This window comes from Oncorhynchus tshawytscha, linkage group LG28 (genome assembly GCF_018296145.1).
Source record: "Oncorhynchus tshawytscha isolate Ot180627B linkage group LG28, Otsh_v2.0, whole genome shotgun sequence".
NCBI lineage: Eukaryota > Metazoa > Chordata > Actinopteri > Salmoniformes > Salmonidae > Oncorhynchus > Oncorhynchus tshawytscha.
Genome location: NC_056456.1, coordinates 20,277,323 through 20,295,009, shown reverse-complemented (window position 1 = coordinate 20,295,009; position 17,687 = coordinate 20,277,323). Strand labels below are relative to the sequence as shown.

Here is a 17,687-nt window from a genome sequence, read left to right as displayed (position 1 = left end):
ATGATGAAGAAAACAACAAACACACTGCCGTGCTGCATGAAACTGTCCCCCTTTGTCACAGGTGAAATAACGTAAGCTCCCCCTATGACTACAAGCCAATGCACTTATTGAACCTGACATGAAAGATCCAATTTGAGGGGGATGTTACTGTACGTTTTATATTGCCCTTCACTCTTTCTGTATGAACATAAACCTTTATTTTCATTTAATAGATTTTATTTTCAGCTCAAAAGTGCATCATGTCCTTCATAAACGGTCTCACAGAACTGCTGCTTTGTCTGGAGGACAATGATGTATGTACAAAGCAAACATCTAGGTTTTAGATTCAGGGAAACAATGAAACATTCAGAGAATCTTGTTTACAAAAGATAATTAAATTCAATATGATTAAAATGACTTCGGTGATTAATAATTTCAAGGAGAAACACGGAAGAGTTGTAATCATTGCAGATACACTAAGAAACACCTAGTCAGAGTAATCCAGAGAGACAGATTTGATAACAAACCAGAAATATTTCTCAAATGTCCCCAACCATAATTAAGAAGCTGTATGAACACTCATATCAAATTATGCCGAGGTTTTTTATTGTTAATGATGTAGACGTCCTAGGCCCACTTTCAACAGAATAATCGGTAAAGTGACATGGTTTGCTACCACCTAGTGCCCATTTGGTGTAACTGCGTTTATTTACCCTTAAGATAAAATGTCATTGATTGTGTGTTGCAGAACTACACATGACATTAATAACAGAGTCTTAAAAAAAAAACATTTATTCACTGAGCAACAGTCAATGAGTACAAACATTGTATTTCTCTGAATGACAGTCAAACATTTTCTTTCCAATTTAAAAAAGACAATCTTCCTGACTGTAAAAATATAACCGATCACGTCTGTGAAATTAATCAACATATAAAAATACTTTGCGCTCTAGAGTTGTTACTGTTCCTATCATTTCCCCAGCCATTAAAATATCTAGCTCTTGATTATATATTTGTTGAAAGTACATCTACAGTTAGTCAATTAGTAGAATACCGTACAAAAATAACTTTCAATTTAGATAGCACGTGTAGTGTTTCAATTTCATTTCAATTGAAAGTGAAGCTATGTTTTGCTAGATTTAAGATGATGTGCTGTTACAGTATAAATAAAAAATGTAAAACATAGAATTAAACTTAAATATTAAGAAAAAGTTATCACTCGCAACAGAAAAACCCTTAATTTTCACAGACAAAAAGCCTTCATAGCTATGGAAACATCCCAAACTATTCAAATCAACTCACAGTGCATCGAAATGACTTCAAGGCCTAAAGAGGGAAAAAAGGTCCCTTGTCTGAAAACATCCAAGTATTTTATTATACATTTATATCACAGAAAAACAGAAAAGACCAGTTGTCCTAATTTCATCATATCATCAATTTGTTTTGGGGACTGATACAGTAATCCACAAAAGGTTAGAACTCTTGTTGCCTCTATGCAAACTACTCTACTGGGCACTTAAGAATGAGACTAAATTGAGCAAACCAACAACAAAAAAACGTGTTAATGATTACTTCAGTAGAAACAGTGTGTTAGTCGGTTGGTTGCTGATTACCATATCTTTGGCATTCCTTATTCAGTCAATTTAAAGACAAAGTGAATTGGAGTTATGCAGTGCTTTTGACAGGAAGCAATTTACATTATATTTACACTTTTCTTAAAGGGACAGGAAAACTTAGATTAGAGACAAGTGCAAAGCGGTGATGCTGTGTTGATGGAAGGTTAATAATGAGAGGTTAATGAAGTGGGGAGTTTCATCTGTGGTCAGTATGAAATAGTGTAAAAGTGCCTCTTGTGGTCCAGCACATAACTGCTCTTTGTTAATAGGAGACGTGTGTATGTGTGTGTGTGTGTGGAGGGAGGGAGTTAGTTTATTGTGTGGTCCACATGGATGTTTGCTGTCAATGAGAGGTGTGCGTGTGTTTGTTTGTGTGTACTGGATTTTCTTGAACATGTGTCAATAGCTTAGTTTTACATGCTCTTCATGAAAACATGAATGAGATCTAGTTTTGTGTGTGTGTATGAGAGAGAGTGTGTATACTAGACGTGTGTGTTGAGGTTAATTAGACCTTCTGTGGTCAGTGTAGCTGTTCTCGATACACAGCACTACGAAGCGGTTGGAGCAGCTGCGGGTGTGTTGGCCCAGCAGTCTGCCTGTTTGGAGGAGAGAGGCCTGGCCCGTCACTGCCATGTCACCTGCCCGCCACGCCTCGCAGTAGTTAGTGGTCATACGGATTCCCACCGTGCTGGAGCCATGCCACACCAGCTTCTGAGGCCTGCGTTCACAGACAACACACACAGAGAGTTAAACACAGACCTTTGACATTTTACATTTAGAGACACTCGTTTCCAGAGTGACTTAAACCAGGGTTCAACTATGTTGTATGTCTTTTAAGGGGTCAGCCAAAGCTGGTCACTAACCAAGTGGGGTCCGTCATGACGTTCCGTCCGTCAAAGGAGTAGATGGGGATTGATGGGTCCAACACATTCCCAGAGAAGATGTTCATCCAGCTGCCATAGAGCACCTCTCCCTGTGGAAAATATACGATTAAAGGCACATTTACAGTCACACACTTCCTGTAGTTTCAATGAAGGAAATATTTCATTTAGAAAAATATGACTAAACCTTAATGAGATTAGGACAACTGTCTTACCACATCATAACCAAAAAACGAAGGACCTATCAGTCCATTGTTTGTGTTTTAGTTGTCATAAGAGAGAACAACTGTACCTTGAGGTTGATGACGGGCATGCTGTAGCGATCTCCCTTCTTGACGATGGTTGCCAGGTCCTGGAGGTGTGAGGACATGAAGGCTCTGTAGGTAGCGGTGAGGCCGATGGTGCGGGCCTGCTGGTAGCACTGGAAATCTGCCCCCCGGATGCCACGCATGTCCCCAGAGAACGGAGCGTTTAGGGCCACCAAGTGCAGCTGACAAAGAAAAAAGTCAATGGACTTAGACAACACAGCTTAAAACCTTTTAGGGATAGGGGGCAGCATTTTCACTTTGGATGAATTGCATTCCCATAGTGAACTGCCTCCTACTCTGTCCAAGATGCTAATAAATGCATATTATTATTACTATTGAATAGAAAACACTCTGAAGTTTCTAAAACTGTCTATTATGTCTGTGAGTATAACATAACTCATAGGGCAGGCAAACTTCCAAACAGGAAGTGGAAATTCTGGGGTTGGTTGATTTTCAACTCATCGCCTATTCACATCCAAATAAGATATGGATCTGTTCGCACTTCCTACACCTTCCACAAGATGTCAAGTCAGTAGAACGTGGAATGAAGCCTCTAGTGTGATGTGTGGGACCGGATGGCAGCTATTTGAGTCACTGGTCTGGCAGAATGCCAGTTCATGGTTATGCGCAGTAGTCATTATATCGCCTTGCGTTCCATTACTCTGTAGACGAAACGAATGCTCCGGTTGGAACGTTATTGGATATATATGATAATAGCATCCTGAAGATTGATTCTCTACTTAGTTTGACCAGTTTATTCGACCTGGAATATAACTTTTTGAAGTTTTCGTCCGAGTTCGCCTGGACCAGCGGCAGCTTTTGGACATGTGAACTAAATGTGCTAGCAAAAGTAGCTAATTGGACACTAGTAATGGACATTATGGAACAAAACAACGATTTATTGTGGAACTAGGATTCCTTGCACTGCATTCTGATGATAGATCATCAAAGGTAAGGGAATATTTATGATGTAATTTCGTATTTCTGTTGACTCCAACATGGCTGAGCGCCGTCTCAGATTATTGCATGGTATGCTTTTTTCGTAACGTTTTTAAAAAATCTGACACAGCAGTTGCATTAAGAACGAGTGTATCTTTAATTATATGTAAAGCATGTATCTTTCGTCAAAGTTTATGATGAGTATTTCTGTTATCTGACGTAGCTCTCTGTAATTACTCCGGATATTTTGGAGGCATTTCTGAACATGGCGCCAATGTAAACCGAGATTTGTGGATATAAATATGCATATTATCAAACAAAACATAAATGTATTATGTAACATGATGTCATATGAGTGTCATCTGATGAAGATTATCAAAGGTTGCTGATTCATTTTATCTCTAATTCTGCTTTTGTGACTCTATCTATCTTTATCTCTAACTAGGAAAAATGGCTGTGTGTTTTTTGGGGATTTGGTGGTGATCTAACATAAAAATATGTTTAGTTTTCGCTGTAAAACATTTTAAAAATGGGACATGATGGGTAGATAAACATCTTGTTAATCTTTCATTTGCTGTATTGGACAAAAAATATATTTTTGAATTTCCCGCGCTGCCTTTTCAGCTGGATGTTGGGGGGGGGTTCCGTTAGCGGAACATGTGTCCTAGACAGGTTAATTAAGCAAGTCCATGGTAAACAATGTGCAACAGAGGTATAAACCCATAGCATATTGTATATGAAAACAAAGTCTTACCCCCAGGACTGAGTGAACTGTATGAGGTAGGACATTATAGTTGGGCATGTAGCTAGTTCCAACTAGTTCCTAAAAAAACAGAGACACAAGCAAAGATTGACACGCCGTGAGTAAAGAAATCCTAAATAAAACATTGATAATAGACTGAAGAGTGGCAGGTAGCACCTAGGTTAGAGCGCTGGGCCAGTAACCAAAAGTTCACTGGTTCGAATACCAGAGCCGAGAAGGTGACACGTCTGTTGTTGTGCCCTTGAGTAAGGCACTTAACCCTAATTGCTCCAGGGACGCTGTTTGGATATGCAAAAAAACTAACATTTCCATTACGCACTTGTGTGTAGCAGGACAAATATAAGCACGCCCCAGATGCAGTGTGCAGTGTAACAACAGTGGGTGCTGTGTTACTGTTGCCACAGTACCTGCCTGTGTGGTCTGCTGCGATCTGGTCTGCTCAGGGCCTGGGACAATGCGGAGGATGGGGTCTCTGCTGGGACAGGGATCAGCTCACCAAGCTGGAGAGACAGGACACTCATCACTGAATAAGCACAGGCAGCATCTCATTTTCTATGCCAAAGGCTTTTAAGTAACTGAAGACATAACTGTGGGATTGTGGGACTGTAACGGCATACAGTACCTGAACCTTGCGCCAGCCATCTCTGGCTCTAACGTAGAGTTCTCCCTTGTCTGAGACGTAGGCCATGGATCCCTCTGCAGCACGGTGGCTCTCCCTCATCAGAGTGATGGTGTTCCTGTATGTGGTCACCTGGGGTGAGAAGAGAGGAAGTTCACACTGAATCATAGACAACAGATAAATCCATGGTGGCAATGTGAGAACTGTATAGTGCGCACGCAAACTCACACACAAGTAGGTACACAAAAACACATACACACATTTCCCTGTATGTTTTCCTATGTTGACTTGGTGAGTATATAAGGAAGTAAGTACCCTACTGGTTGTCTTACCAGATTTTCATAGCCAGTAATCCCAGGAGGACCAGGAGGCCCAGGTGGGCCAGGAATACTCACAGCTGAAAAATAGAACAGTCATACAAAAGTATAGCAGTGTACTGTAGGTCTACTAAACATACATTTGTGTATTTTATTAAATACATGAACTTGGAACTCACCCTAAACTAAAGCATGACAGAAAGGCTTAGTTTAAGATGTTGTATTTTAGCGAGCACACAGTGCACAGCTACCTGAGGCATAGACAGGGGGTGGTCCAGGGGGTCCAGCAGGGCCAGGGGGCCCCCGAGTGCCTGGTCGTCCAGTGCCAGGAACTCCTGGTTCACCAGGAGCTCCAGGATGACCAGGGGCGCCAATAATGGATTCACCTTTTGGCCCCTACATATAAAGCATATACAAAATGGCCAGAGACAGTCATATTTCCAAATGTAACATACAAAAGTAAAAGCTTTATCAAGTATGGAAATGAGTGTCTTTTCTATTTAGCTTGACTACAGTTTGTAGTCAAGGTAAATGTTTACAAGGTAAATGTATAATGTATACTGTACTTTGTTGAGTATTTGGAGCCTGGAATTACTCACCACAAGGCCTGATCTCCCAGGAAGACCTGGTGGGCCAGGCAACCCAGCGTCACCCTTCTCTCCTTTCATTCCTTCATAGCCCACGTCCCCTTTTTCTCCCTGTGGAACACACAGTTTGGCTGAATCAGTCTATTACATGTACATTTGAGTCATTATCCACAGCGACTTGCAGAAGCAATCAAGGGAACATCGACAGATTTCTTGACCTAGTTGGCTCTGGGGTTTGCAATAGCAACCTTTCGGTTACTGCCCAACGTTCTTAACCATTAGCCTACCTGCCACCCTATGACATGCATAAGAGTTTTACATAACATACATTTCCACTACTGATGAGGTATTTGAGAGTTGAACCGGTAAATGTTCCTTAGAGAACTTAAGGAAAAAGACTCACCACAAAGCCTTCGGGAAGAACACCATCTGAGGAGGGAGAAGACATCTTAGTTAATTGTCGTCTGTTGCAAACATATGTCTGAAGACACTCATGCATACCGTTTCTGTTATAATTAAGTGCGCTAATTGCCAATAAACAAGTTAAATGGAGGAGAAACTGCACCCTTGGCTGCACATACATACCTGGTTCTCCAGGTGTTCCAGGCAGTCCAACCTCTCCCTTTTCTCCTTTAGAACCTCTGTTTCCTCTCCTGCTACCTTTACAGAAATACAGTACAGGTGTATGAGACAACTGAGATCATCTATAAAAATGTAAACCCTGCTCCATAGGCTGGATAGGTGATCCGATATTGTCAGTGTGATTCATTGATGACTTACCTTGTGATGATCCCCTGCTGCCATTCACCTAAAACACAAGATTGTATGCTTATTGTACTGTTATTGTGGATCAATCTTGTTGTGGAAAGATGTCACAAACAATATGGCTAATATAAAATTACACCCAAAACCAGTTCCACATAATTCCCCCAAAATAATCACTAACAAAACAGCTGTACATCCTATACAGACAACAAGTAAAGATGTTTCTGTTCAGTCAAAAACGTTGGGAAATTAAAATGGAGACATGAAGATTCATTTAGGTGTTAAAACATCCCTGCCAGCCTTGCACACACCAGTTAAACATAGAATGAGGACAAGGAGGGCGAGAGGTAGTAAGGAACTCAGTTGAATGTTCTTATTTTGGTTGGCCACCTTGAACTGCAGAGAAGTTAGAAGACGGAGAGCAACCATTACACTGGCTTTAAGGTCTCTGCACTGACTGCCTGTGAGTTTTTAAATTCATTTTACGATTCTTCTATTGTTTTATAAGTCAATCCACAATAGTGCACCCCAATGCATGTCAGACATGTGTTTAAGGTATGTACCTAGTAGGTCCCTTAGGTCCTCTGGCACCTAACTATCCCAAAGCCTAGGACCAAGAGGCATGGAGAGGCAGCATTTAGTTATTATGTCCCCAGCCTGGAATAGCCTGCCAGAGAATCTGAGGGGGGACGAAACTGTGGACAAATTTAAAATAGATCTTAAACACATATTTTTAGCTTTGCTTTTCCTTAGGACTTTTTAGTGGTTCAGTTTGTGTCATTCTTTCATTTTTTTATCTTATGTTTGTTGTTTTTGTCCTGTAACGCACATTGTGTTACATGAAATGTGCTGTATAAACAAAGCTTGATTTGATTAATAACCTCTTAGCGCTCTAAAGCTGAAAACCCAACAGATAAAAACACATGCAACAGCAACATGCCCAGGGTTAAAGGAACCGGATCACTCGAGGGAAAAAAGCTCTTCAAATTTCTACTGGATTTTTACACTGTCAGCATAAAGCAGGCTGAACATTCAAAAGAGTTTGAATTCATCAATTCAGAAATGTATGTATTGAAGTCAATGTGACTATTCAGTATGGTTGAGATGTTCCAGTCACATATAATGGGACTGTATGATGTCACATATGACCTTATGACCTGCGGAAGAGCAGGAGCCAGCTTTATGCTGTTGTGAGGACCACCACAAACCCAGGAAACGCGGAGGGAGACACAGCACAGCTGCAGACAGGAGGAGAGGAGATGGAGGGACTGCCTGTTAGAGGTAAGAGCCCACGGACTTACATGCGCCGCCCCACCCAAAGGGCCTTAAAGGTGCTCAAACACAAACTTACTGGTGTTTTGCAGAACGGTCGGGGACGGACCGGAAAAACTGTCTTTAAGATTCAGAGGGAAATTATGACATCAGACTAGTATTGATGGCGACATAATTGACAGCATCTGGATATCCAATGAAAGCGAGTACTTCATGTGTTGACATTACACCACCACTGAAGACAAATGACCGTTCATTTGTTGCTCTGTTTTGTTTGTCTCCAGTGGGTCTCGTTGCTACTGTATAACATTGCTACTAAAATCAAATGTCCATTCCCATCCACAATGCATTCTAATAATAGTAGAGAAGCAGCAATGACATCAACACATCAATTCTTACTTACAGTATACAGGCATACTGTACTTACTCCATTGAGTCCTATTACTGGTCCTGGGGGACCGGGAGGGCCAGGAGGACCAGGAAGTCCCTAAACACAATTACATCGATCAATAAATCACAGTCAATGACACCTCACTTTTCTATTAGTTAGTTAGTTGATTGTACTGTAATCCCATAAAATCACGTTCAAAGATAGCGATTCTTACTGGTTGACCAATGGCGTCACCCTTGTCTCCCTTCTTCCCTGCCATTCCAGTTCGTCCCTACAGAAGAAAAAGGTAAGCACTTCCACAGGGCAGATTACAGTGACGGATGAAACTATCATATAATAACCAAACAAATTAAAACAGTAGTGACAGTAGAGTAGTGACTAAAAACACTAACCGGTCGACCAGGGAACCCGTATTCTCCTTTTTGTCCGGTTGGTCCGATTGGTCCCTTAAAAAGAAAACATGGTATTTTTTCATAACATTTTCACTCAGTAGACAGTAGGGACCAGTTTCCCAGACACAGATTAAGCCTATTCCTGGACTAAAAAGCATGCTCAATGGAAATTCTCCATCAAAAGTACTTTTTAGTCCAGGACTAGGCTTAATCTCTGTCTGGGAAGCCGGCCTTATATGTTTACAGTTGTTTCCAACGTCTATAGCTAAGACCAATGTAACAGAGCATTGATTTAACAAGTCTTCATTCACTCACCATGATACCAGCAACTCCAGGGAACCCACGCTCACCCTGTAAACAGCACCCATACAAGGTCAGAATGCTTATCATCAGACAACCACTACCATACAATGTCTGTTGACCCTAGAGGTAGAAAGAGACGGCACCTTTATTCCTTTTGGTCCCTGAGGGCCCCTGACACCTGTCAACACAGTGCCGTCGGCAGCGATCGTGACACCAGAATCCCCCTTCGCACCCTATGATGAGGAAAGACATAGAAGACACAAAGACATGATCACCAGGTCTTGGTTAGGTTATAAAAATCCTACCTATCTGATATAAGGTCCAGAGAATATAAATGCCCTAGCATGCAAGGGCAGTTAACACTAAAGACAAGAGCTTCCTCTGAGCTTACCTTCATTCCTGGTGGACCATGAAGACCAGGAAGCCCAATGTCACCCTTTGGTCCTCTTGGGCCCTGGGCCAAGATCACAAGAATAATTATGGACAGAAAAGATAAGCGTATTTGAGCATAATGTACTTACAGTATAGTAGGTGAGTCAAGATATATGCTTTATTCATAACTACAGACTCTTTTCATTATGATAAGGAAACTACAAGTTTGTAGTGAATCCTATGTTGATGTAAAGAATATTTGTTGGTCCGTCATTTGAGAAGCAACCAGACGCCAAACTTGACACATTTATGAAATTGCTTATCCCAGTTAATAATAAGCATGCACCCATTAAGGAAATGACTGTATCGATTGATGAGGAGTTGAAAAATTGTATGGTTGAGAGGGACGAGGCAAAAGAAATGGCAAATAAGTTTGGCTGCACAACCGATTGACAAATTAAAAAATCATGTGACTAAACAGAATAAAAAGAAGAAGAAACTACACTATGAAACAAAGTAGAATGACATAAAGAATGATAGTAAAAAGCTTTTGAGCACCTTATGAAATTTTGGTCAAAAAGGCATACTCCCCTCCATCATTCATTGATTCAGATGACTCATTCATCATAAAACCCATTGACACTGCCAACTACTTTAATGATTTTTATTGGCAAGATTAGCAAACTTAGCCATGACATGCCATCAACAAACGCTCACACCACACATGCAAGTCTATCTTACCAAATATAAAAGACAAGAGTTGTAATTTTGAATTCCGGATACTGAGTGAGGAAGAGGTGAAAAAAGTATTGCTGTCTATCAACAATGACAAGCCACCGAGGTCTGATAACTTGGATAAAAAATTACTGAGGATAATAGCGGACGATATTGCCACTCCTATTTTCCATATATTCAATTTAAGCCTACTAGAAAGTGCGTGCCCTCAGGCCTGGAGGGAAGCAAAAGTCATTCTGCTACCTAAGAATAGTAAAGCACGATTTGCTGGCTCAAATAGCCGACCAATCAGCCTGTTACCAACCCTTAGTAAACTTTTGGAGAAAATTGTGTTTGACCAAATACAATGCTACTTTGCAGTAAAGAAATTGCCAACATATTTTTAGCATGCTTATAGGGAAGGACATTCAACAAGCACTTACACAAATTACTGATGATGATAAAAAGATTGTGGGGGCTGTTTTGTTAGATTTCAGTGTGGAGTTTGACATTATTGATCATAGTCTGCTGCTGGAAAAACGTATGGTGTTATGGCTTTACACCCCTTGCAATATTGTGGATAAAGAGTTTCCTGTCTAACAAAATATATAGGGTGTTCTTTAATGGAAGCCTATCCAACATAATCCAGGTAGAAATAGGAAGTCCCCAGGGTAGCTGTCTAGGCCTCTTACTTTTTTCAATCTTTACTAACGACATGCCACTGGCTTTGAGTAAAGCCAAGGAATAAGTTAGTCCTAAATATTTCAAAACAAAAAGCATTGTATTTGGCACAAATCATTCACTAAACCTTTTTTGTGATGAATAAGGTGGATATTGAGCAAGTTAAGGTAACTAAACTGCTTGGAGTAACCCTGGATTGTAAACTGTCATGGTCAAAACATATTCATACAACAGTACCTAAGATGGGGAGAAGTCTGTGCATAATAAAGCACTGCTCTGCCTTCTTAACAGCACTATCAAGAAGGCAGGTCCTACATGCCCTAGTTTTGTCACATCTGGACTACTGTTCAGTTGTGGTCAAGTGCCACAAAGAGGGACTTAGGAAAATGGCAATTGCCTCAGAACAGGGCAGCACAGCTGGCCCTTAGATGTACACAGAGAGCTAACATTAACATGTCAATCTCTCCTGGCTGAAAGTGGAGGGGAGATTGATTTCATCACTACTTGTAATTGGGAGAGATATTGCCATGTTGAATGCACCGAGCTGTCTGTTTGAACTACTGGCACACAGCTCAGACACGCATGCATACCGCACAAGACATGCCACCAGAGGTCTCTTCACAGTCCCCTAGTCCAGAACAGACTATGAGAGGCGCACAGTACTACATAGAGCCATGACTACATGGAACTCTATTCCACATCAAGTAACTCATGTAGGTAGTAATATTAGATAAAAAAAACAGATAGAAATATACCTTACGGAACAACGGGGACTGTGAAGCAACACAAACATAGGCACAGACAATTGCATGCAAACACATGATAACATACGCACAATGCACACACGTACCATGGCTTTTTTGTTGTATATATGTGGTAGGAGAGTAGTGGCCTGATGGCACACACTTAATGTGTTGTGAAATCTGTTGTGAACGTATTGTAATGTTTTTTAAATTGTATAACTGACTTAATTTTGCTGCACCCCAGAAAGAGTAGCTGCTGCCTTGGCAGAAACTAATGGGGATCCTTAATACATACAAATACCCAATTCCTTCCCATGGCAGCAAAGACTAAATTAAATCTGTAATACAGTAATTCATAAATGTACAATGGATCCTGCATGCTATATATGGGGTTATCACATTAAGAATGGAATTGCTCTTACAGGGAATCCTGCTCTGCCAGGCTCTCCTTCGGGGCCCTGTGACATGAAACAAAACACACATATTATTAACGCATGGAATAATACAGTAACATGAAGTGTCTATGGAGCATGTATTAGCAACCATCTCACAGAATACACACATTTCAAGGTTGTAATGTATCAACAATCTTTAGACCTGATATAATCATGATTGAGTGTAAGTGTATACATACATTATGTAAGTAAGCTAAGCATATGCATTGTATAACCTAACTATATGTATTCTGGATCAATTATGCATTATGGTTGTATTAGTGGTTGATTGGATGGTTAGGCTGAAATTTAGCTGAACCTACCTCTAGTAAATAGGAATTGAAAACAGTCCACTCTGGCTTTACAAATGATAGATGGGACCAGAATGTATGAATCATTATGTCATTGCTCATGCATGACAAAACAATAAATGCAAACTGCCCTGAGGCATATTGATATGTGCCATGCTTCAGCGTCCAGCCCATTTAATGTAGAGCAGAATGGTCATTTTGATTAAATTATAATCGACTAGTTTCAGAAATACATATCAACTGAACATTGTGTTTCTCACCATCGGGCCAGGGGGCCCACGGATCTGATTAAACATGCCCTCTGTGTCGTTCAGGAGGAGCTGAGGATAAATATATGACACACTGATTACAATAGTAAATATGCTGTATCTATACAAGCTATACACTTTACATACTCTATAAACTATGAATATTTGAAAACCAAGTGGATGGCGATGAATACAATTCCAACATACATCTCAAGTTACTTCATGTAATATACAGTGAGGGAAAAAGTATTTGATCCCCTGCTGATTTTGTACGTTTGCCCACTGACAAAGAAATGATCAGTCTATAATTTTAATGGTAGGTTTTTTTGAACAGTGAAAAAAATCCAGAAAAACGCATGTCAAAAATGTTATAAATTGATTTGCATTGACACCTCACAATCAGAAAGATTTCTGGCTCCCAGGTGTCTTTTATACAGGTAACGAGCTGAGATTAGGAGCACACTCTTAAAGGGACTGCTCCTAATCTCAGTTTGTTACCTGTAGAAAAGACACCTGACCACAGAAGCAATCAATCAATCAGATTCCAAACTCTCCACCATGGCCAAGACCAAAGAGCTCTCCAAGGATGTCAGGGACAAGATTGTAGACCAACACAAGGCTGGAATGGGCTACAAGACCATCGCCAAGCAGCTTGGTGAGAAGGTGACAACAGTTGGTGTGATTATTCGCAAATGGAAGAAACACAAAAGAACTGTCCATCTCCCTCGGCCTGGGGCTCCATGCAAGATCTCACCTCGTGGAGTTGCAATGATCATTAGTACGGTGAGGAATCAGCCCAGAACTACACGGGAGGATCTTGTCAATGATCTCAAGGCAGCTGGGACCATAGTCACCAAGAAAACAATTGGTAACACACTACGCCGTGAAGGACTGAAATCCTGCAGCGCCCACAAGGTCCCCTTGCTCAAGAAAGCACATATACATGCCCTTCTGATGTTTGCCAATGAACATCTGAATGATTCAGAGGACAACTGGGTGAAAGTGTTGTGGTCAGATGAGACCAAAATGGAGCTCTTTGGCATCAACTCGCCGTGTTTGGAGGAGGAGGAATGCTGCCTATGACCCCAAGAACACAATCCCCACCGTCAAACATGGAGGCGGAAACATTATGCTTTGGGGGTGTTTTTCTGCTAAGGGAACAGGACAACTTCACCGCATCAAAGGGACGATGGACGGGGCCATGTACCATCAAATCTTGGGTGAGAACCTCCTTCCCTCAGCCAGGGCATTGAAAATGGGTCGTGGATGGGTATTCCAGCATGACAATGACCCAAAACACACAGCCAAGGCAAAAAAGGTGTGGCTCAAGAAGAAGCACATTAAGGTCCTTGAGTGGCCTAGCCAGTCTCCAGACCTTAATCCCATAGAAAATCTGTGGAGGGAGCTGAAGGTTCGAGTTGCCAAACGTCAGTCTCGAAACCTTAATGACTTGGAGAAGATCTGCAAAGAGGAGTGGGACAAAATCCCTCCTGAGATGTGTGCCAACCTGGTGGCCAACTACAAGAAACATCTGACCTCTGGGATTGCAAACAAGGGTTTTGCCACCAAGTACTTAGTCATGTTTTGCAGAGGGGTCAAATACTTATTTCCCTCATTAAAATGCAAATCAACTTATAACATTTTTGACATGGGTTTTTCTGGATTTTTTTGTTGTTATTCTGTCTCTCACTGTTCAAATAAACCTACCATTAAAATTCTACACTGATCATTTCTTTGTCAGTGGGCAAACGTACAAAATCAGCAGGGGATCAAATACTTTTTTCCCTCACTGTATGTGTTCACACCAATTTGGTTATGAATACTCATGAAGGTAATAACCCCTTAATTAACCACAACAGCTCTATTCCTGGTCAATGTGTGTGTTTTATTTGCGAAACAGCACCCAGACAGAGGATGGGAGTTGTGAGGGTTGGACGTACATCCTGCAGATTGATGATGGGACCTGGAGAGCCGGGAGGACCAGGAGAACCAGGTACACTGTGTCCATCAGGACCACACTCTCCCTGGAAGACACAGCACACAGGACAGTTAGGATACTGTCGTCGTCCCCCCCCCCACTATTTTTATTTATGAGAGGTATTGACATGTTGAATGCACCAAGCTGTCTGTCTAAACTACTGGCACACAGCTCGGACACCCAAGCATACCCTACAAGACATGTCACAAGAGGTCTCTTCACAGTCCCCAAGTCCAGAACAGACTATGGGAGGTACACAGTACTACATAGAGCCATGACTACATGGAACTCTATTCCACATCAAGTAACTGACGCAAGCAGTAAAATTTGATTTAAAAAAAAAACAGATTAAAAAACACCTTATGGAAGAGCGGGGACTGGCACAGACACACACGATAACATACACACTATACATACACATGGATTTAGTGCAGTAGATATGAGGTAGTGGTGGAGTAGGAGCCTGAGGGCACACAGTGTGTTGTGAAATCTGTGAATGTATCGTAATGTTTTTAAAATAGTATAACTGCCTTAATTTTTCTGGACCCCAGGAAGAGTAGCTGCTGGTCTATAATGTTGTAACAGGCTTTGATGCAACCACACGTAATATATGATGAACAGTAGATGAGGGTAGAAGAACAGCCCACAACAGGGTTAGTTTGGAGTCGTTCTCCTGTCTAACACTAAACATACCTTTGGTCCTGGATCGCCTTTGTCTCCTTTCAATCCCTGGGGAGAGACAAGTAAAGAAAGCATAGCGTATCAAACACCTTCGTAGTAAGACAGTAAGTAGATGAAAGTAAGCCGGTATGGAAATAGTGGGGGTGCACTGTACCGGTAAAACATGAGACTTCAACAATTATAAAAATAAAGATGGCAAGAAAACTGTAGGTTATTAAACCAAAATGTATCATAACTGCCTGTCAGCCACATGAAAAATGTGCGAATGGACTTGAAAACAGGTGTTATATGCTACAAAATGCAGTGTGGTTGGACGTGAACACAAACATTTTGGCTCGGCAGAGATGACTGGCCGTGACCAACACACGCGCGGACAGCAGTGGACACATCAATTAAATCTACTTTAATCCCTGGGTTTAGCTAAGACTTAAGTTCATGGTTATTGCATGTGAGGCATGGTGTACTTTCTGGTTCAATACTGACCCTGGCGCCAGGAAGTCCAGCTAGCCCTTGGAGTCCCTCAGGGCCAGGAGCACCAGGCTCACCCTGAAAAGAGACCGAATAAAGCTGAAGACAGGATAAATTACACAGTATATGGAGACACAACCATCAATGTCCATCATTATTGTAGAAGGTGGTGTAAAATAGATGCAACCAACCTTCACTGACAACCCAGGAGCCCCATCCTTCCCATCTTCACCCTGTAGAAAACAAACAGGATATACAACTTATCAGATTTCCATGTGAACCAACACTGAACAAAAATATAAACACAACATGTAAAGTGTTGATCCCATGTTTCATGAGCTGAAATCTTAGAAATTGTCCATGTGCATAAAAAGCTTATTTCTCTCAAATCTGTTTACATCCCTGAGTGAGCATTTCTCCTTTGTCAAGATAATCCATCCACCTGACAGGTGTGGCATATCAAGAAGTTGATTAAACAGCATGATCATTACACAGGTGCACCTTGTGTTGGGACAATAAAAGGCACTCTAAAATGTGCAGTTTTGTCACGCAACACAATGCCACAGATGTCTCAAGTTTTGAGGGAGCGTGCAATTGGCATAATAACTGCAGGAATGTACACCAGAGCTGTTGCCAGAGAATTTAATGTTAATTTCTCTACAATAAGCCACCTCTAATGTAATTTTAGAGAATTTGGCCTCACAACCGCAGACCACATGTAACCACTTTAGCCCAGGACCTCCACATCCGGCTTCTTCACCTGCAGGTTGTCTGAGACCAGCCATCCGGAAGGCTGATGAAATTGTGGGTTTGCACAACTGAAGAATTTCTGCACAAACAGTCAGAAACCATCTCAGGGAAGTTCATCTGTGTGCTCACCAGATTCTTGACCAGTTCTGTGTCGTAACCAACTTCAGTGGGCAAATGCTCCCCTTCAATAGCCACTGGCACATTGGAGAAGTGTGGTTTTCACAGATGAATCCCAGTTTCAACTGTACCGGGTAGATGTCAGATGGCGTGTTTTGCGTCGTGTTGGCAAGCGGTTTGCTGATGTCAAGATTGTGAACAGAGTGCCCCATGGTGGCAATGGGGTTATGGTATGGGCAGGCATAACGCAATGGACATTTTGTTGATGGTAATGCACAGGGATACCCTGACAAGATCCTGAGGCACATTGTCGTGCCATTCATCCGCTGCTATCACCTCATGTTTCAGCATGGCCCCATGTCGCAAGGATTTGTACACAATTCCTGGAAGCTGAAAATGTCCCATTTTAAGTTAGGGCAAATCAAGTCAGAAATGTTCAAGTGGAAAATTTCATGCTTGTAATCTTACCTTTGGTCCTGCAGAGCCAGGAAGACCAGGAGGTCCCTATAGAAGAGAGTAGATAATAACAGTTATTCTCATGAAAACTTAAGGAGAAAGACCATTTACAAGTACTTCAAAACTACAGGAGACACACACATACACCACTCTCACTCACCTGAGGGCCTTTGAGTCCTACGCCAAGGAGCATGTCATTCTTCCCAGACCCCTCCATATCCTGCAAGCACAAACACACAACATTGTTGCATTCAGAATCAATAGAGACAAAACAAGTCAACCGTATGATAGGAAACTGACTCCACAGTAAAATCAACAAAACAGCACCTCGACAAACAATCCTGCTCCTGGGGGTCCGGGGGGCCCAGGCAGCCCCCGAGGGCCAGTGTCACCCCTCTTCCCCTCTGGTCCCCTCAGCCCTGTAGCTCCTGCCAACCCTTGGTCACCTGGTTCACCCTGCAGGGAGGAATAGGCCCATTAAACTGACTATGAAGAACATGGTATAGTTTTGACTTTACAATAAAGTCGATGTTACTGCGTGTCAGCAGCATGATTAGGAACTTAGGTCTCATTGTTTGATTAATGCATTTTATAACTGATAA

At 41.6% G+C, this 17,687-nt stretch overlaps 1 protein-coding gene across 5 annotated transcripts in view; it reads right to left on the bottom strand.

Annotated features, from left to right (window-relative positions):
- Positions 1-753: 753 nt before the first annotated feature.
- Positions 754-17,687, bottom strand: part of LOC112226880 (collagen alpha-1(XVIII) chain) — a 55,041-nt gene continuing 38,107 nt past the window's right edge. For 4 of the 5 annotated variants that reach the window (XM_024391528.2, XM_024391523.2, XM_024391527.2 and 1 more), the window contains 28 exons: positions 17,413-17,541; positions 17,246-17,305; positions 17,098-17,133; positions 15,954-15,995; positions 15,778-15,840; positions 15,307-15,342; positions 14,576-14,659; positions 12,648-12,707; positions 12,065-12,100; positions 9,524-9,586; positions 9,276-9,365; positions 9,145-9,180; positions 8,830-8,883; positions 8,652-8,708; positions 8,474-8,533; positions 8,126-8,167; positions 6,790-6,817; positions 6,595-6,669; positions 6,413-6,438; positions 6,022-6,120; positions 5,674-5,818; positions 5,438-5,502; positions 5,109-5,237; positions 4,894-4,986; positions 4,478-4,546; positions 2,769-2,966; positions 2,459-2,568; positions 754-2,313 (listed from right to left, as the gene is read on the bottom strand). In XM_024391528.2, the coding sequence (XP_024247296.1) occupies positions 2,097-2,313; positions 2,459-2,568; positions 2,769-2,966; positions 4,478-4,546; positions 4,894-4,986; positions 5,109-5,237; positions 5,438-5,502; positions 5,674-5,818; positions 6,022-6,120; positions 6,413-6,438; positions 6,595-6,669; positions 6,790-6,817; positions 8,126-8,167; positions 8,474-8,533; positions 8,652-8,708; positions 8,830-8,883; positions 9,145-9,180; positions 9,276-9,365; positions 9,524-9,586; positions 12,065-12,100; positions 12,648-12,707; positions 14,576-14,659; positions 15,307-15,342; positions 15,778-15,840; positions 15,954-15,995; positions 17,098-17,133; positions 17,246-17,305; positions 17,413-17,541 (2,202 nt within the window). In that variant the 3' untranslated portion in view covers positions 754-2,096. The remainder of the gene's footprint in view (positions 2,314-2,458; positions 2,569-2,768; positions 2,967-4,477; positions 4,547-4,893; positions 4,987-5,108; positions 5,238-5,437; positions 5,503-5,673; positions 5,819-6,021; positions 6,121-6,412; positions 6,439-6,594; positions 6,670-6,789; positions 6,818-8,125; positions 8,168-8,473; positions 8,534-8,651; positions 8,709-8,829; positions 8,884-9,144; positions 9,181-9,275; positions 9,366-9,523; positions 9,587-12,064; positions 12,101-12,647; positions 12,708-14,575; positions 14,660-15,306; positions 15,343-15,777; positions 15,841-15,953; positions 15,996-17,097; positions 17,134-17,245; positions 17,306-17,412; positions 17,542-17,687) is intronic. The other variant, XM_024391525.2, reaches the window with a different exon arrangement.